This window comes from Osmerus mordax, chromosome 23, assembly GCF_038355195.1.
Source record: "Osmerus mordax isolate fOsmMor3 chromosome 23, fOsmMor3.pri, whole genome shotgun sequence".
NCBI classification, from domain to species: domain Eukaryota; kingdom Metazoa; phylum Chordata; class Actinopteri; order Osmeriformes; family Osmeridae; genus Osmerus; species Osmerus mordax.
In genome coordinates, this window is record NC_090072.1 from 7,850,004 (window position 1) to 7,870,464 (window position 20,461).

The 20,461-nt window shown below is 44.2% G+C and overlaps 1 protein-coding gene across 3 annotated transcripts; it reads left to right on the forward strand.

The window, feature by feature from the left end:
- Positions 1-358: 358 nt before the first annotated feature.
- On the forward strand, positions 359-19,965 carry LOC136967803 (protein Dok-7-like). Of its 3 annotated transcripts, none has more exons than XM_067261747.1 (12): positions 359-422; positions 509-554; positions 2,099-2,329; positions 3,951-4,151; positions 7,366-7,485; positions 9,602-9,700; positions 9,927-10,708; positions 12,031-12,079; positions 13,812-13,900; positions 14,651-14,720; positions 18,176-18,355; positions 19,220-19,965. In XM_067261747.1, exons 1-12 carry the CDS (start codon positions 369-371, stop codon positions 19,354-19,356), a joined length of 2,058 nt encoding a protein of 685 aa, XP_067117848.1. In that variant the 5' UTR covers positions 359-368; the 3' UTR covers positions 19,357-19,965. The 3 variants fall into 3 exon arrangements, with proteins under 3 accessions (XP_067117848.1, XP_067117849.1, XP_067117850.1); XM_067261748.1 differs by having other exon boundaries at positions 18,176-18,475; positions 19,220-19,242; XM_067261749.1 differs by lacking the exon at positions 18,176-18,355.
- The last annotated feature ends 496 nt before the right edge of the window (positions 19,966-20,461 follow it).

Genomic DNA, 20,461 nt, shown 5'->3' on the forward strand with positions numbered 1-20,461 from the left:
TAACTTAATGTCCCTACTGCGCATCGTAATATATTCGTATGATTGACTGGTAAAGTTTACAAAATAATTCCTTCTGAAAATGTTGAGAGTAGAATTATCGTCCGAAGGCAGGCCCATTTCATGTTAACATAATAACCAAGATTACAAGAAACGTTTCTGTAAATATTGTTTTGGGTGTAGACCCTGTTGACACTAAGAGGCAACATTATCGGTACACGTTTGCTTGTGTTTTGAAGGGGGGGGGGGGGGGGGAGAGACGTGTTGGAGGGCGATTGTATGCCCCTCTCCAGTAAAGCTATTTTGAAATTGACCCCTCTCATTCGGGCACGGGACAGCGACACTGCAGCTGTCTGGAACCATGACTGAAGATGACGGATTCTGTTGTCGTGGAGGGATATGTCAAATTCAGAGATGGAAAAAAGGTGTTTATTTGACGAAATAGTTTATTAAATGTGTACGCGACTTTATTCTTTTGTGCTGGCTATACTTTGTTTCGTTCTCTTTGCAGTGGAAGACTAGGTGGGTCGTGCTTCGAAAGCCATCGCCTGTAGCAGGTAGGTTTTTCTTTACAGTTCTATATTTGAAAGCGGGTAATCCCATACACGTTGTTGAAATAGCGGCGCACTCTTTACAATGTTTATCTTTGTTAGATTAACATGGTAACTCAATGCCATTCCGTCTCGGTGTTACTTTGTTTTTGATAAAAACATATCAGGTAGTCATGGATGTGACACAACAGCACAATCCAGGCAAGCAATGTAACTCAAATTACACTTGAACTTGCATAACTGTTTTTTCCAAATCCATTGGCCTCAGTATACTGAAGGCTTCAAATTTCATTGTGCCCATTCAGAACTTTGGCTGGCTCCTGAAAGTTCATGTGGTTTTGACTGATATATTCTAAGAGGCTTGCATGCAAGTGTCATCTGTAACTCTTAACTAGTTAACATATCAATTAAGGAAAGTTGTCTGGACAGTGGCAGTTAGTTGGGCATTTTATGTTAGTTCACATTCAGACACACATGATTTCATGTATTTTTGCTGAATAAGGATTCAACCCAGGGTGAGAATTGGGGGGGGGGGGGGGTCGGTGGGGTCTGACCCCCCTAATTAAGATTTAGACCCCCCCAAAGAGGTAAAAACAACAGGTCGGGGGGGTCGAAACACGACCTGGAGAAGAAGTTGACCACCCCGAATGTCATTGTATAATTCGCACTCTGATTCAACCCCAGTTGAAAGAGATGACATGGCCACATTGTGTCACTGTTCATCTCAGTCTCAGTTGCTATCTGTCTCTTGCTCATGCTAGGTGTTTAACGGATTAGGCCGAGGTGGAATGCAACCGTTCTACAGACCTTTGAAGTTTCATGTTGTCACAGCTGACCGTGGTCATGCGGGAGCTGAGCTTGTGTGCTTGACAAAATAGATGGCCTTGTTTTGTCAGTTGACACTGGTTGTAGTTTTACAGTACCAAGAGCAGAGGAGACCCTGGTTGGCAACTGTCTGTCTCCATAAGCAAGTGCAGCTTCGACATATCTTCCCGTATACCCTTAGACTTTGAAATTCTGTAAACAAGTAGGACATACTGTACTGGTTTTACCTTCAGAATGTCAATTGGGTTTATTATTCTGATGCATCTAGGATGTTACTGCATGGCCTTGGCTTAGTATGCATCTTCAGTAGCTTGTTTATACTCTCTTCATTCACCACAGCCTTCTTGTGGAACACTCTTAGACAATGTAGTAGCTTCTCTATCTAGCCTCACTGCTAGAGGTAGCATTGGTGGAATTAATGGCCTTGTCTGAATATGTGGTAACAGATCAGTTCATTAAGACCTTCTCCTTTTGAACTCCCATGCCAGTAGATGTCTGCATGTGAGAGTAAAGATTTTAAGAAATAACCAGTTACAGCATAAAGACGTGTTCATCCTTTATGCTCTCTACTGTGTTTACGACTTGGGTGCCAAATATTGTCAGCATCCCAACACAGCCGAGAGTGGCACAATCCAAGCTCATTCTGCACACTAGGCAGTGTTTCAAATACAAAAATACTACTTTACCCACAATCCCCCTCCTACCTCTCTTTCTACCTCCGCCAGACTGTCTAGTCCTGCTGGTGTTTAAAGACAAATCAGAAAAGACTCAGGGCCACAAGGAGAGGGCCAGCATCACCTTGGAAGACATCTGTGGCCTGGAGACCGGACTGTGGTATGAGGGGGCAGGCTACACCCTGGCAATACTCTGCCTGAGCCAGGCTGCCGTGCTGGGTTTTGACAGCAAGGACGCCCTTCTGGCCTGGGACATCCGTGTCCGCTACAGCCTCGGAGAAGGTAGGGTCGGGGAGGTGGGCCTCCGGTGTTCTGGCTGTCACGTGAACCACATCTGTCTGTTTTGAGATTTGCACATGGAAATGGGGGAGGTGTTTGGAAGGAATGAAAGGCTTTGTTTGGCCTAAAGTTGGGATTCAGACAGTTGGATTTACAAGAGGGGAGGGAGAGGTGAAGGAGAATATTTTAGGGTCACAGGGGAAGTATAGACTTGTGCTGGGTGGGCATGGGGTAGGGTAATTGAATCCAACAACTGGAGTAATCCTGCTACATGAGGTTTGAACTCCATGTGGTGCTTGCTTGCACATAGTTTCACTTCTTCATTGCTCAAGGCCAAACGATTCTCTGGAAAGCTATACTGTGTAGTATACTGTGTTAAACATTAATGTAGGTATTAAATAATAATACATTTACTTTTTCAAGAGCTGTAAATCAAACCAATATGCTATCATCAAAGTACCATGTTACATTTCAGTCGAGAATAGCAAGGGAATCACTCTAATCCATAATAGCTGAACTAGCATGCTGTTTAAGTAGCTCGCTGGGAATATCTAATAATCAGATCCTTGTGCATAGTGTTTTGAAGATGACGTTTTTTGGAGTTTAAATTAAACAGTCCAGATGCTTTCGGATGTCTTGAGGACTCAATGATGACTCAGCAGTCCAATATAATTTTTATATGGAACAAATTAGTTCCAAAGAGGTCACTAATCCAACGGGGTAATTGACCTGAAAGCATGGAGCAGTTGAATTATCTAGCCAACACTTTGCAGCTGCTTTCCTTGTGTTTGAGTTGGTGCTTGTGTGTGTGTGTTTGGATATTGTTTGTGGATATTCGTCGTGTGTCACATGTTTATGTGGGTATAGTTTGTAGACGTGTGTATATATTTGTATGTGTGTGTTGCGTTGTGTGCCCGATTGTGGTATCCCAGAGTGTGGCCAGGCATGTAGAAATGTCACCTGGCAGCCTGTGTCTGAGGGCTGTTGTGTGCCAACCCTTTTGTTGGGATTTGTGACACCCCGTGAATCTCTCTCAAACTGAGTGATGACAAGCCAGGCCTGGTCGACATTTTCTAATCATCGACACCATCAATCTCTCACCTAACAGAGTTTGTTCTCTGGGATCAGTCTTGTACATTTTGGCATTACTGTTTTTTTTTGGGAGCAACTCCCGCAAACACATTTTTCCACACACACGCATACACAAACACACGTTCGCACACGCACACAACGTACAAACAGAACAGCATATCTTCCCTGCTCAGGCCTCCTCTGCTCTAGTGTAGCTCATTAGCAGCGGTATTGACTCAATTACGCTGGTGTTTATGACGGGCTGTGATTGATTGGGTTGGGACTCAGATCTGAGCCTGTTCTGAGCTCAGCTCACTGATCTCACTGCATGCTCTCAGCTGTTGTTCCTCCTTTTATTGCAGGAGTAAATCAAAGCCATGCCGGAGCAATAATGTTTGTGATGAAACCGTGTTTTCTACCTCTTTATGCTTGTTGTCTAACCCCTAACAGAGCTGTTTTAGCAGTCCTCGGGAAGCTATTGATTTGAAATAACAAGACATTTTGTTTTTGTTGTGGAATTTGTATGATCTGGCTTATAATTTGTGTTTCCCAGTCCACAAGTTCAGTGTTGGAGTTTTACCTGGCACCAAGTTGGAGAGTGGGCCTGCAACTCTTCACTTGTGCAACAACCTTCTGGTCTTGGCCAGAGACATCCCCCCCACCATCATTGGCCAGTGGAACCTTCCAGACCTACGCAGATATGGGCCTGTATCAAACGGCTTCGTCTTTGAGGGGGGAACACGATGCGGTTACTGTAAGTTGTTTGGATATTAAATGTTCTGTGCTTCTAGAACTCAGGACGTGAACAATTGCACTGTCGTGTTGTCTCGTAACTGATGGCACTGCCATTGGTTTAGTTTGACATTCACTTTAGCAGGTGGCTCCTTTCAAGTTGAGGCCAATATTCTATGAGATGAGTCTCTGACCACTTTCTAAGACCCCCCAAACATCTTGTTAAGCATAATGGAATCAGAGAAAGGTTCGTTTTTAGACAGGTCAAAGGAATACTAATTCATGGTCTTAGCCAAGCCAGGGTACAATACAGCAACCCCAACCCTCTCCTTTGCTAACAATAGCAATTGTTTTCAATGTGCAGAGTAGTCTAAACAAAAACATGCTTGTGCACATTTCAATCAGTGCTTTCCGGTTTATGGTATTATTCCAGGCTTGTACATTACTGAAAGGGTATGTGCTGGATATACTGGATATAAATCAAACAATGTAAATATAATGTAGATCAGACATTAGATTAATAATGATTAAACTGATGGAGGATTAAATGTGAGACATCGTCTGCTACACCCTGTGAAATTATAATGCATGAGTGTGTTCGTGAGGATGACGCTAAGGTATCATGCAAGTGGATTCATGAACGGATCAATTGACAAGAACTTTCCCGCCCCACCTTGCTTACTTAAGTTGTAGTATCTCCACATATAACCAGTCAATTGTTTTACATCCAGAGTCTATTAAATCGGCTCACATGATTCATCAAATTCCCAGGCATTTAATGTTTTTTCTTTGAGTGCGTGATGGTGCTTGTGATTCAGTGCATTTTGCTTAAATCAAATGCGTCAATAGAGTTCAGCATGACATCACAGTTGTACGGAGAACATTTTTGCCAGAACTATGACTAAAGGATATGCTCACTGAATGAGCCGTCATTTCATCTGATTATGTTCTCCAGTTGTCACATAATTAAATTGCTCAATGTACTATTGATGTGCTATCGTTCAGGAGCAAAGTAGCCTACACAAATAATAGGCTTTGTGTGTCACCAAGTTTTGCATTTTAAAGATGAAATCGACTCCTTAGAAGGCAGTTTGTACCAAGTAGAGGCTTTTAGCTTTCCAGCAAAGGCGAGCACTGCACAAATACACTATTCATCGAGCCTGGAGCTGTGGCAGGTTTTACTGTCCAGAACATGTGTGGTTGCGAGGGAATATGCAACAGAGTACGTCTTGGAATAGATGCAGAACTGTTAAAGGGGAAAAGGCTTGTGTCAACACCCGGACCTGACAGAGCGGGCTCGCGGAGAACGCCGCATAGCCGGAGACATCAGAGCACGTCTAATACATAGAGGCCCAGTGGTAATACGAGACTTCACTCTGCGATCCCTGATTTATTTAGCACGATTCAAGCTTCGGCTGGAAGTGCAGCTTGATATGATGAAGGTCAGGCGAGGTATAGCTTCCAGACACACATTCGAAAACGGCATTCTTTTTGAAGGAGGGAAATGTATGTGCGAATGTGGTATCGGTGAATGGGGGTGGGCAAGAATGTTTGTCTTGAAGGGCGTGCATTCCTGAGATACGTACTTGCAGCACAGTTTATCCACAGCAGATGGAAAAGTGGAGCGACAGTGTTACTGAACCCTTAGGCTCTGGCTAATATATTTCGGTGTCTGCCGTCGTGGCCTCCCTAATTTGTTCCCAGAGATTCCCTTTTCATAGGAAAGCTCCGAGAAGCACCCAAGGACGCTAAAACGACTGCTAACTCATGCCATGCAATCTAGCATGCTCGATGGACGGTAGACCTGGGAAGTGTCTGGATGAGAGATATGCAACTTTTTGCATCCAAATTCAAATAACCCTGTACTCTGCTTATTTGGTTTGCTGAAAGTAAAGTTCCTGAAAGTATGTTCTAACAACCTAAACTTGCATTTGGGATCATTTAGCGATGCCTGCATTGGGATCGTGTACAAAAGATCCTGTCCCTAAAAGCAATCCTTGGTTGTGTCCCGTAGAGAAACATCGCTTTTAGAGCAGAGACGGATGATGTTGTGTGCCCTACAAACATGACTGAAGGGGCACTCAGTGCTTTCATCCCTGCTGACGGCGGCAGAGGATGGCTGCTTGGACGACGGTCAACCTCTGCTAATCCAGGGTAAAAATAAGAGACCCCAGTTCTGACTCCTCTTGCTTCATCGAGGAGCTTACAGCTCATTTACACTCAGCTCTAAAAGAAGGGCAGCTCCTCTATGAGCTTCGGAGGTTTTGTGTGGTTGGTAGCACTGTTCGGTATGTCAAGATGGTAGTGGGATGTACAGTATTATGGCTACTGTAGATGCGCACTGTGTTTGAGTTTTTTAGTACATCCTAAGTTTTAGGGTCTCACCTGTTGTTTTTGTCATTTGACTCAAAATTCTCGGTGTCCTTTTCAGCTGCTGGGTAAAATATCAAGTAACTCCCGATTTAAATCTGGAGTAGAACAATCGAGTATGCGCCCTTGTGAGTCCAACATCTTGTGCTTGGGATCAATTCGATTGAGGTCACTGGAATAAATCTGGTGTCAATTTCCCTTGGATGTTCTGAGGCCAAAGATGGATGCTGGCACGCTACTCCTGCAGACAGGACATGGTGGTCTTCAGTGTGGTTGAGTGCAAACCTCGGAGTGGTCTTAGCTGGTGACCCCTGTCTCTGCTTAGGTTAACTAGAGTGTGTGGAATGTGGCGGAGGGCAGCTGTGTCGTGTGTGGTCCCAGGAGCAGGTTGACAGAAGGTGCCCTCTTGGTGACACCCCCTGTTGTGTTGTGCATGGTGTTACACAGCCTAGGCTGTTAGCAAGGGTCAAGAGGACACCAGAGGGCATGTTTGGTTACGTTTACACCCTTTCAATTGGACTGAAGACCCTTTACGAAGTGAAAAATGTATACATTTAGTGTATTTGAGTTTTTCTAGAACTAAGGGCAGTCACATTTGCCCTAACATGTGAACAGTTTAGTTGCCTGTTTCTTGTCTTGTCTGTATGTATGTATCTTATTTGAAATGGAATGAGTCAGACTTCAGACTAAAAACAGCCGCTGCTGACATAACACAAGCAACACCTCATTCAAGAGCCAAACCAATCAGTCGGCAGACATTTACACTAAGTCTGCCCTAGCAGAGCCAGATGGAGTGAAGACTTATCACGGTCAAAACGCTCTGACGTGACGGGAAGCTGATGGAGGATGATGTATGTTTCCTACAGGGGCCGGGGTCTTCTTCCTATCCACCACAGAGGGCGAGCATATCAGTTTCCTGTTCGACTGCATCGTCAGAGGCATCTCCCCCACCAGGGGCCCATTTGGTCTGCGGCCAGTGCTTCCAGGTCAGTACCAGACGTGTTGAGTGTCATCCAGCTATTGGCATTGGGATATGGATCACCCCTGCTAAATCCATAAAGACAGGGATGGCACATTTATAGCAGTGGGTGGGGGGGGGGGGGGAAAGGGGACATTTACCTGCTTAATTTAGGTTAATTACTCGTTGCCCTTGTGCCTTACATACCCGACAAGGTTTTAATTGGACGCTTGCCATCTTAATTGTAACAAGCGTCCCCAAAAGCATACTTTAAAGCCACCATGCTCTTCCTTTGGATTAAAGCCATCTTTTGGGTTTCTGTCTGCTGCTGTTACTCAGCAGAATTACGGCTTTTTTTAGTGGTTGTATCTACAACTGGATTACCATAAAACAGATTGTGAAATGAGAGAACAGGATCTAATAACCATTGGGCCAACTGTACACTAGACAAGAGATACAACAAGGTCGCCGTATACATATTTAATAGGATAGGCACTGTATGACTTTAATTACACAAGCCAACTTAATTCAGCTGCTCGAACGCACCACCTTGCGATTTGTGGGTATTCCTGTTTTCACACATGTCGTCACCCAATCCGAAATTGAGCTCATCCCCTATTATTGTTGTGCGTAGTGGAATAAATAGCAGAGACTATGTCAGAGCGAGAGCCCGGGGCGGTCAAAGTCACAGTTCGCACAAGCAGAGGCCAATACCCCCCCCCCCCCCAATCACTCTGGGCATGTGTGTAACCTCACCCCCCAGGATTCCACTGCATACTGCCCCGCACCCGCACCCCACACTTGACGGTCCCCCTTAATGCACCTCTCTCTCCTTCGTGGCGTGCGTCTCTTTCATCTTTCCTTCCGTCTGTCTGTAGGTCTGTCTGTCGGTGGACGTTGTGCTCCACCTTCCTCCCTTTTCTCTCTTTCCCTACGGTGCTCCTCCTTTTCCACCTCCCTTTTCCCTTCTAATTCCATGAACGCATTTCACGTTAACTGTCCCTTTCAACTCCTGCGTGCTTCGTCTCTCGTGTGTTTTCCACTGTGCCTGCCTGCCCCCCCCCCTCCCCTTTCCCCCCTCAACAACAGGGTCTCGTCTCTGCTTTACTGTGAACAATTGTGTGTTTGCAAGGATGGGAATATTTTTGTAGACAAGAGCCTAAATGAGATGTCAGATGGTTTGCTGCAATTGAATGTTCTGCATTTTGGAAACATGGTGATGACCTTAATGCAGCCCCATGGAAATCTTCGTTTGAAACACACGAGATCACCTTTCAAATGGGTTTTCATGGCAGAACGATTGAACAATTGAACCTCGGACAGTAAAGGTAGACCAGATAGTCGATGTAACAACACAGTTAGTCGATGTAACAACACAGTGACAGCTGACCTTGGGTCCAAGGTACGTTCAGGATCCTCGCACGGCACCGACGATCTTGAGCCGCACCGACTCCATTTCCACGTCCCGTTGGGAACATGTGGCAGCACTATAAATAAACTCTGTAGTGTTGCACAAACACAGCGAGGCGTTCTTCTGCGTGACCCGCTCCTCGCAATTCTAAAGGCCAGTCATGTTCAGCCAGACAGACAGGGGGAGATCCAGCTCTCATCATGAACGTGCAAGCCTTTTTCACTTTGTAGTTGTACCTATGTAGTTCAACTTCTGCAATGTTTCCCTTTTTGATGAGTCATCCAAAATACACAACAAGGCCTGCACATAGCACACAAGCACATAACCACATACCGTAGTCGGAACCACTCACAAGGCCATGTGTAATAACAGAGGTATTTATTGGAGTTGTTTCGATGTTTCCACAGCTGTCCCATTTTAGCACTTAGGCACTGTGCTGTGTCGTACGTTTGTCTTGGTGATGCTAGCAGAACACCCGAAGGCCAACCTCACAGCTAATCTTTGATGTGATTTACAGACCTGAACTCATATATATGAACAGAATGCAATCAAGTAGAATGACTCTGCCACTGCAATTCAATTGTGATCCTTGATACCGTAGGGTTTCAGACAGACCTTATGACCTTTCAATACATTCCGTGTGGAAAATGCCAGTCTTGAGTAATTAAAGGAAAACATCTTTAGCATTGCTCATAGGTTCTAACTCTGAGACTCGCTGTGTTTGCTCGGATAGACCCCAATGCCAGCCAGAACGACTCGGAGGAGAGGGTGAACCACGAGGCGCAGGAGCTGGAGAAACGCCTCAGCATGCTGTCGCACCAGAGCAGCACAGGTGGGCTATCCCTCTACCCTGTCCTTGGAAACAATTCGTCTCCGCTCTAAAAACGAGCAAATGTGGAGCGTGCCTCTAATGGTGCCTACCCACCGAAGACATGATCAATGTGATGCATGCTAATGATGTCATGTCGAAGAAAGCGTTTGAGATGACATTTTGGGGGAATAGATATGATTTATACGTTGACATCTTTGATTAATGTGTTGTTAATATTTTTTGACAGCCTCGTCTACTTATGGCCCATCTGTGGCTGGAGACGATCGTAGTATATCTGGCTCTTCTGACACCTCAGATACCAGCCAATCAGACTGCAGCATCGGGAGCCGTCTGGCTATTTGGACTGAACCAGCGATTAGCCCCTCCTCTTCGGAGAGCGCTGGCCAGTCGGGGGCTAAAGTGGCCACGCAGAGCGAGGAAAAGCTGTCAGTCAACCAGGTGGGCGAAGCCCGTCCAATGGTCAAACCTTCTCGGTCTCGGCAGCTACAGGAGATTGGTCGGCAGAGCTCTTCTGACAGCGGCATAGCCACAGGAAGCCACTCCTCTTACTCCGGAAGTTTCTCCTCCTACGCTGGAAGCTTGGACAATGGTCCAGGGGAGGATTTTGAGTCTCTACTTAGCCTTCCCCCTCATCTAGCCCTGGACCTGAGCCCTTGCAGCTGCCCTCCAGCCCCAGGACATGAGTACCAGGTGCCCACATCACTAAGGTACCTCTATGACACCCCCAAGAGCCTACTCCAGGAGGGCGCCGGGGGAGCCCAGGCGTCTGAACCCCCCTTGTCACTCAAGGACGAGGCGACAGAGGGCGAGGAGGCTCCTGGAAGTCAGTCCAGCTCTGCTCCTGGACATTCCGCAGCCAAGTTCCCACAAGGCCAGTCGGAAGAGAACAAGAGCAAGGTGGCGCCATCTGGTGACAGTCAGCACCATGAGTCGTGCCAGATCTGCAGTTCTCACACGGCGGGCTCCAAAACCATCCTCATCATCTGCTCCACGTGTGGAGGATTCAAGGTACAATGGTTCGTCTGTAACTGTCATTTAAGGCAGGAGTCAAAATGTATCTTGTTTTCCTGTCATACTAAACCAATGATCTGAAGTTGTCCGTGTCTAATTAGATTTTGGTATCGCGCCACATGACTCTACAGTCAGACTTCTTACTGGATTCTGATGTTTCATAACATTTGATAAATAAATAAAATCCCAAACCTTATGAATAGTTATTGGTTTACAAAGTGTCTTAACTTCTTTAGTTTCCTTAGAAACCAGTCAACCAGTTACATCGTTTTTGCAACATTCTCTGTTATGTAAGACATCTTTGTAGCAGCTTGTATAAGTAAGGCCTGCTCATCTCTGTATCATCTTTTGGCTATTTATTTGTTAATACAGTGTGAAATCTCACAGCAGTCATTGGCAGACCCTCTAATAATACTCTAGTACCGCCCATCAAATTGGCATGGTGTGAAGGCAATTCAGGTTGCAACTGTCACTTTACTCAGCCAGGTCAGAAGTTGCATCTTGCACAGTTAGTAGTGCCTCAGGCTGTTACTGCACCTCCAAACGAGGTGTGCTCACAGAATGTTTTAAGGTTTACCTGTTACCACGGTAACGTCCTTTCAAACTGGATTTGGGGTTTGGACTTTTTCGTTTTGATTCGTTTTGATTCTGTGGCAGGTTACTGCAAGGCCATTAGATTAATCTGGACTTTCTCTTGTGTTCAGCTTGTGTCAGCTAGTGTATACACTTTCACTCAAATGCTAATGGACTATAGTTACAATTTTGATGGAAAAGTAAATCTGATTAACTCCAAAAACAATAATCGAACAACAGGGACTACCGTTTTATTCAAAAATTCATTATGTACTAATACTTATTCCCTTTTATTTTGTTTATTATCCATAGCTCCATCTACAGGTGGTGCACTTAGTCGTGAAAAGTATTTGAGAAATTCTAATCGACAGTGAAGATTTTTTCCTTTAATTTTTCCTTTTCACTCATCCATCTCCAAGTTGTAAGTTAAGTTGAGGTTTACAACAGCACAGGCTTGACCATGTTTGCCCGGCAGCACCAGTCTTATGAGACAAGGAATTGAGTGGGAGGACAACTATCAGCAGCCTTTAGCTTTCAGCCAGACTGAATTCACAATGGGGCGTCCAAAGGCTTTATCAACTCTTTTATATGTCCAAGTTGCTGCACCCCACAAGGTGTTTTCATCATCACAATTCCTTTCCTTTTAACGATGAAAGACTCTTTAAGACTTCTGTGAAAGAAACTGGAAATTTGACATTGTGTTTCATGTATTGTGACAAAAAAAAAATCTTGTGTTCTCCTCACAGGGAACGCCTCTCTCCCACCTGGGGGGCTCTGCTGTTCCCTCCATACCAGGTAAGTTTGATCTTTCCGGAATGTATGTGTACACCAGTACCATAAACTTCTGTTACTGCAGTTATGCATGTATTCTTGGCTTTGTTTGTATATGTGTTTAAAGAACTACATTTGAACCACCTCCCATTGGTAGGCTTTAAATCAATGTGCAGATTTAATAACGTGTATATATATATTATTGAAGAAGAGATGCTTCATGATGTTTGGGCCAAACCTGAAAACCCTAGTTTGACAATTCACCCCAGGATCTTCTGAACCAAATTCAGCAGAAGAAAGTATGAACAAGTGCCCATGCAGACGTAACAGCTCAGCCGAATCCAAGACTTTAGTTTCAACAGAAGCCATGGCATCTAAAGCTTTACCTGCCCAACTGACCAATCATAGCTCAGTGAAGCTGATTTCGAAGAAGATAAATGAGGACCAGGCCCCAAATAAGAAAGGCAAAGAGAAGTTAGCAAACCTCCTAGCTGATCTCTTAGGCTATCCAAGTATAGCTGGAGAGGCAGGCACACAGACAGGCAGACTGAACTTCTACGAGTCAATGGCTGCTGCATCTGGCCGCGTACTCAGATGCCAACCACCTGTTCCTCATGGATCTCCATCCCATGATTTAAGCTGCGGCACAGACAAAGACAGTATCATATATGAAAATTGTTTCAAGTGTAAAAGGGAGAATTGCCACCCACCCCAAAGAGTGCCACCAACAATGCCTTATTGCGGCACAAATAGTGCTACTTTGGTGGTTGGTCAGAAGAACCACCATGGCTTTGGACAGGCCTTACCCTTTAAGCCCTGCTTGGAGATGAGTGTGGAGCAGGAGGGGATGTCTAAACAAGAGGACTCGGCTCAAGTGAAACAAGTGGACCATGTGGTCCAAAACAGAGTCCTCCAGTGTGAGGAGTTGAATTGTCAGTCAGTGACAGATGAAGGTAAGAGGGGCGACTCAGCACCCAAACTTCTTTTTTTTCTTCTTCTTCTTCGTCTGAGTGCTAACAAACAAATCCATCCGACTACTTGGTTGGCCTCTCCAAGGTCTGCATCCTTTAGAGTGTGGGCTTCTGTATTCCATGTCTGTTTTTCTCTTTGATTAATAAAAAAAATCCCTTCCTTTGTTTTCTTTGTAATTCTTCTTGTACTATTTTTCCTTTCCTTACCTTTCCGATCTCCTTGTTCTGCTCTGGTATTGATTTCAGATCTAGCTGCTTTGAAGGTTCAGAGAGATTCATGGAATCTTAATAAGTAACCAGGACATTTAACAGAATGTTGTCCAAAACAAAATAAGATGAAGTCTATATTCTTATATTTTTACATAGAAAATCCAGTCTGTTTTTCAGCTAGACCCAGTTTGCTGCAATGCCGGCCACAGTTGCTCCAACAATGTGGTTGTGTGTATGGGGGTTATATTTGTCCTGGAAATTATGAGGCATGTTGTGGATTGCAAGAGCCATATTCTATTGCTATTGTACAATATTAACCACAAAGCCTTCATTCAGCATTGGCTATGTAACTATATATCTTGTCCAAAGACAAGACGTTTTGTGGTCAAGTCAGTTGATGTTACTCTATCCCTGTAATCTTCCAGATCGTTCCGATCAGACAGGTTATGTGCTTCCTCACCAACACACCTCTTTTGGTGGAAATACAAAAACCTAGTACCGGTAATAATTAACTAGGCTTTCATTCAAGACATTAATTCAAGTTGAAAAGTGATCCTCATTTTTTCTTCCTCCAGACAAAAAAACTAGGAGTAAAGAAGAAAGGCGCAAAGTTGATCCTGCATATGAAATCATGGAGAGCCGTGCTCTGGAGAAGAATACAGAGGTGGGGCAAGAAAAAGTGTGATTCCATAACATTACATTCTGTCGTTTTAATTGTAGTTAAAATGTCTGGTACAGTAAGCTGTACATCAGTAAATACTGAATAACAAATTGATCCAAAATGTTTGTGACCATGGCATTGTAATCAATGGGTGAAAAAGAATTGAACAAATGTAATCTACGTTTGTGTGTAATGTCACTAAATGTTCATGTGTGGTGGGTGACCTGGAGTGACTTGAAGATGCACAGTATTCCCAGCAGAGGCACAGTGCAAGGGTACTTTTTTCATACAGTTATATGTGGGTGTTTGATGAGTCACTGTACTCTAAAGCCAGCTGTGACTGCTCAGAGCCAGAGCAGACTGTGTAAGAGCCTTACCTCAGGATTGCTTGCCTGAGCCAGACAGCAAACCATGAGGGGGAAATTCTACACCTTTTTCGCAACATTGCCTCTGCTGTGTTCTCTGTCTGTAACTCTGGCTCACTGTAACCTTGGTTATTCATGCATTAAAAGCATTTATAAACCTGCATGACCTCAGAAGCCTACAGACTTTACAATGTTTGAGTACTCAGTGAACTCCAATTATAAAAAATAAAGAAAATCTAATCTGAAGTAGTTGGCTGTCTAGTGAGCTGTGAGTTACAGATTGCCCAAGTCTGACTTCAATTTACATTTCACAGTTAGTTACTGTCAGACACAGAGATAATGACACCATTCTTAATAAATCTTTTTCTACTTACTGCATATTTTTCAGACAGAAGAGAAAAGCAAGTATGAGCTAATGGGGAGCTGTGGACACCAGAGGTTCCTTCATGAGACTGAGGGTGAGGGAATTCAAGGTTCTAGAACTTTCCATGTTTCGTCTTAACCCACTAATCATTGCACTTGAAGTAAACAAAACAACCAGAGTTTGATTTGTTGTTTGATGTCCTGCTTTGCCAGTAAAAGCATACACAGGAGGTTTACCAAACAGATTATTTTACTTTTCTCAGTGGCAATTTGAAGTTTATAAATAAATATATTGTATGAATATAAATATTTAAAAAAATGTTTCAGACAAGTAGAATGTCTCTGCTCTCATTACGATAATTCCCTTTGGTCCCGCACTGGAAAGGAGATCATTTTTTTCACGAGTCATCTTCATAATGACCCTTTACACCATGCGTGTATGAGTGTTTTTGTGTGAAATGAGGCTCTCTCAGATGGACTATCTGATGTGGCAGACAGCCACCAGATATGGGGCCTCAGAGGTGAAGAAGGCACAGACAAGCAGATACCTCATTAGAGAAACTATATACCAATAAGTAATTCAGACAGAACAGCACATTGCATGATATAAATGTAGCCTGATCATTAAAATCAAAGAACTCTTTAATTGTTTGCATTATGCAAATCACATTTCAGATTGATCAATGATGCGTTCGTGAATTCAGTGTGTATTTAAGGCCCACTGTAACTGTGGTTTAAGTTAAATAAAGGCCAAAGTTGAGGGTAATAGTTTCATCCTGTGACTGATGAATGATAGGACAAGCTGCTATTCTCAGACCTATCTGTCCATTAACATTGCAGAAACGGCTGCTTTTGTCAATGCATTTAGGTATCTCCACAAACTTGTGTTGCCTGAGAAACAACTACAACACACACACAAAATCACACAAAACACACATACACACACTGTTCCCCCAAGCAGTCTCTACCAGAGGTGTGCGGCGATGTGTAAAGACAGAAGATTGGCCGTGACGCAAGGTGAAAGGGCAGTCGTCAAGGGAACTCTGGACAGTCAGAACGCCCACTCATGGATCTGTTCCCCTCAAGTCTTGTACACACCTGTTCCAGAACGGTCTTCACGACTGTCATGTCGTGGAACCAGATACATCACTCACCCTTAGCAATCACCTCCCACATCTGGCCACAGTACCCAGGTCACCTTCCTCTCATGTCCCTGAGCCTTCCCACCAGGGGGCACCCTGGACTAACTGGGATGAGGCTTTCGCCACAAATTGCCCGGAGGGCTAGCATTAGACCAGTAGCCAAAAGGTTGCCAGATCTTATCCCTCAGGTTCAGATGGCAGCAATGCTAGGTGACCCAAAAGTGGAGGACCTGAGCAGGTGTCTGGGGAGTAGCTTGTGTCGACTCTTTGCAAAACGAACCCCCGGCCCTGAAGAAGACTCATGAACCAAAACCAGCGTACAGCGTGGGCGATGAACTGTATCTTACCTTGTGCCTTTCGTTAAAATCCTCTGTGTCCATGCCTGTGGAATATTGAGAGGAAGAGGAACGAAACCCAGAAATATACCTTATGTCAATGATGTACGGCACTTCTGCTAGACTTTTCATCACTTAGATCAAATCGAGTGATTCTTATCAAAGATTGCCTGGCAATTTACTAGCACATTCCCCGGACTTTACAAGCCCAGGCTACTGACCGTGGTGAACTCAGGTCGTCAAGCTTACCCAGGGGTTACCCTGGCATTACTTCCAGAGAGAATCCCTAGAGAGGTGGTGACTTCCAGGTCACTCTGCCAAAATGCCTGCCCCTCCCTCACCCTCTCCGCTGCGATCGTTCTGTGTACCGGTAAACGGCTAGATGGTCTTAGCCCTGAACGGGATCAGCCCACTGTTGGACTGTTACAGTAGCCATGGGGAGCCAATGTTTGCTCTATGAGCCAGTTACACTCTCAGACCATGTCACAGAGCGAACAACTGAATCTTTATGGCTCTGTAACGGCTTTGGAAAGACTGAGGGGGGAAATGGACGCTCAATGTCAAGAGACCAGCTGAATTACGTGTTCTGACACCAGATTACCACTAGGCAGAAATTACATGAAAGGAAGATAGACACATCAAAAATCTATATATATTTGTATTCACCTTCAATTACAGCACCAAGCCCATATGTTCAAAACAAGGGTGATGCATTCGTTCAGGGGTATTTGGTTGAGTTGATGGAGAGTTGATGGAGAGTTTCAGTATAGCAATACAGCAGGGACGAAAATTAAGGACAATATGGCACGCATCAAAGGAAGACCGTTTCGGATAAGTCATGTTTCTCCATGGCTGATTCGATGCCCTTAAGAAAGAGTATCCCACAATAGAGCTGACGTAAGATGTGTCATTGACAGTGTGAAGGATGATTTTATCCCACTGTTTTTACAAGACGCCTTCAGTAGCGTTACCATTTCATTACTGAAAGAGACTCAAAAGACGATGCTTTTGTTCACTACTATGACTGCCCTTGGCTACACTGTATATGATGAGCAAATAGACTGACCTAGAAAGATGAACGCATTCTACAGCTGCTTTAACATTGTTCACATCTCCTGTGTGATTGCAGATTTAATCTTAATTTCATTGCTGTGTGAACATTCTTTTGAAGTGATTACGACCATCTTTTTGGCAAGAAGCACAGTTCCAAGTCGGAATTAGCACCCCATGAATAGCATTCAAATACATATCAATTAGATCCTTTCAGATGTCCCTTGGATAACAATAGTTTTTTTTTTTACAGCTGTGCAATCTCTAGGTCATGTTGGTATAAATGAGCAACGCTTAAGAATGACAGAGGCATTCCATTTGCCACACATTTGATGATAGGATGAAAGTAACTGCTTTGAAAATCACATATTTCAGTTGTGGTTTACACAAACAACATATATGTTTTATTTCAATTGTTTCTCTATCTTCCTACACAGTAATGTATTTCCACTTGTCACCCACACACAATCAATGTGCTTGTGCAGAGTTGGTGAACGGTACGCTTAAAATATATTACGTTTGAGTTGAGTGTTTGACAGGAACCATTTACCTCCGAAAACAGATTGAGTAGACACTTCTTGATGAGTTAATGACATCTTTATCCTCATTTGGACCGTTGGGTAGGAAATAACACAATTTATCAAGATGTCACACTGTCACACTAATGATCCAGACTTCCCCCACTCCTCAATGGACATTTTGAACAGATACTCTGCTTTAAAGCCAAGTTAATTAGAGATACACGCTCCTAAACCAAACAAGCCCTAAACCATTTAATCAATTATTCTTTCCTTTTGAGTCTCTTTTTAGCAAAACAAGAATACCTTGACTAAACAAATGAAGAGTGTTTGCTCTTTCTGAAACACTTGTTATGTGTAGGTGTAATTTCAGTGGCACCTCCTTCAATGCTGCTTGTCTTGCCTGCCTCCCAGCTCTGTCTCACCTGAGGTGACTCATACACCACCACAGTACTTTCTACGTAATGGATGATTTGGTCTCTCCCATCCGGTTCTTCATCTGCAGGTGTCGTGTTCGTGTTCCCAACTGATATGACACCTCCAGACAGGTGCCGGAGTGATGGCGTGAACTACGTTAACATCCCCGTTAGCCCCACGTCCAAGAAGCAGCTGAACTACATGGAGCTGGAACTGCAGGAGCCTGCTGTGGGAGGCAGAGGCCCTGCCAGCCACCTCTCCACACAGAGTGAGGACTCACCTTCTGACCCGGGTCATCTTCGCAGGCCAGCCGCCAGCGTTCCTTACTGTATATGCAACCGTGATTAGGATTCTACTAGCCAGTAGTCTTGATGTTGATATTTTGTAGGTATGAAGGATATGTTTTTGTGAGGAAAATACAATTTTTTTAAGGTTTCTGTTTATTCAAGATAAAATAACCTAGAGGGATGGACTGTAGGCTAACACTACTAGCGCATATCGATTTCAATCCCCCCCAAGAGACTCTGCAAATGAGCATCCTGTAATTCTATTTCCCTTGGTGCGAGATAAGGAAATGCCCCTAAACGATCCTGTTGATTATTCTTGTCTCGCAAAGCGACAGGCGAGCCTTTGTAATCAAGCCCAGGGACATGATAGCACGGTTTAATAGGCAAAAAGTCTGCCATTACCATCATTGCTCTCAGGAATATGAGGAGCGCTCAGACTTGATCTGAGAAAGGTTAATCTCCAACGACAGAGACACAGTTCTTGTCCTGGCATGTGCCCTCTTTTATCTGTCAGAAGTAGGAGGAGTGTTCCATCGAAGATGCTTTGGGGGGGTCACAGGGGCATTCAGAAAACCGCTGTGAATTCACTTGCCCTAATGGGGTCAGCTTCTGTGAGGTGGGTGTGTGTGTGTGTGATGAGTGTGATGCCTACTTTGTAAGACTGCTTTGGAAAGCAAAACTGAAACTTTTATAGTCTTTTCATGTCTCATGAACAGGAACATAATACGGGTGAGCACACACATTTTTTGTAAGAAACTCTGCTTATGTATTATTTACTTTCATGACAAGTGGGCTACCCTATCCCCTTGAAAAGTAATAGGGGAACCTGTTTTATGTCTCGACAGGAAAAAGTTCCACTAAATATGCCCAGATCGACATCACTGCTACAGAGACGGCTCACAAAGTGGGCACCCAGCATGCACTGGGCAGAGAGGAGGGTCTTCACTCTATGGAGCAGCGGAGGAGGGGAGCACCACAGTGACATCACACGTCTCCCCACCCCCTGACCTTTGCAGGACCTCATACCCAACTGGGCATTTATAGATTCCGACACTTCGAACTTCCTAGTGCAGCTCCATTCTCCACAGTGTCAAAACTCTTTGGCAACTCCAAATCCGATTGTTGCTCGATATGTACGTGTCATTTTGTGCCAATTACCGCAGTCACGTTTTCCGTGAAGGCAAGCTGGAAAATATGGCTATCGTCTGCAGCGTAGCTTCCACAGACTGGACAGCTGCCCACAATCAAAAAAGCAACATGAAAACAAGTGAAGGAAGAAAGCTGTGTGCAGGAGACGTTCCAATCAAGACTTCCCGTGTGGAGTCAGACAACTCATTAGATGGCATTATGTCACGGTCATAGCCCTAGGCAGGGTAAGGGTGCGTGAACGTGCAAATTCTGAGCTGAGTATTCGCTCTTCCAAACCCCCACAGTTCTGGCCTTTCAGACTACCCGGGCCACCCCTAATAGAATGTGCCACGCTCAGGATCTCATCTGGGAGAACAGAGAGGTGTGATTATCAGTTGCGTTCACCTTCAGAAGTTGCTTTTAATTATCATTGCATTCAGTGTTTCCCCTAGCTTTGGGGGGGGGGGGGGGGGGGTACAACATGTAGAGACAGAAATGACATGCTGTTGTGTAAATAAGATAAATAACATAAGGCCATTTTTAATTGTTTAATAAAAGAGCAAGCTATAGACCTGTTTTATAGGAAAGGTAACCTTAAATGACTTATTTTGTGATCTGGCGCTATATGAAAAATATTCACCCTGGGGGTGCCGCAATATAATGGTAGGGGAAACACTGGCATTAATCCTACAACATGTAGTGCTAACATTTCTCAAGGCAATTTGTTTGGTATGTGGTAAAAAATGTATAAATATATATATTTTCATCCTATACTGTACAGTACATACAGTCTTAGTCCTTGGAGAGTACTATAGAAAAAAAAGATCCCAGCTTTCAATGGTTGTGTTATCCGAAGGAACTTTGACTAGCTTGATTGTGGTTAATTGCTGAGCATCGACCACAACAGAATTGACGATGCTCCAGTTTGTTGTTCTGTTTCACGGTTCATGTGGAATTGC

Coding starts and splice junctions, on each gene's coding strand:
- LOC136967803 (XM_067261747.1), top strand. CDS start 369: ATGACGGATTCTGTTGTCGTGGAGGGATATGTCAAATTCAGAGATGGA. Junction 555..2,098: donor AAAGCCATCGCCTGTAGCAG/GTAGGTTTTTCT, acceptor TACCTCCGCCAG/ACTGTCTAGTCCTGCTGGTG. Junction 18,356..19,219: donor CAGCCACCTCTCCACACAGA/GTGAGGACTCAC, acceptor ATGTCTCGACAG/GAAAAAGTTCCACTAAATAT.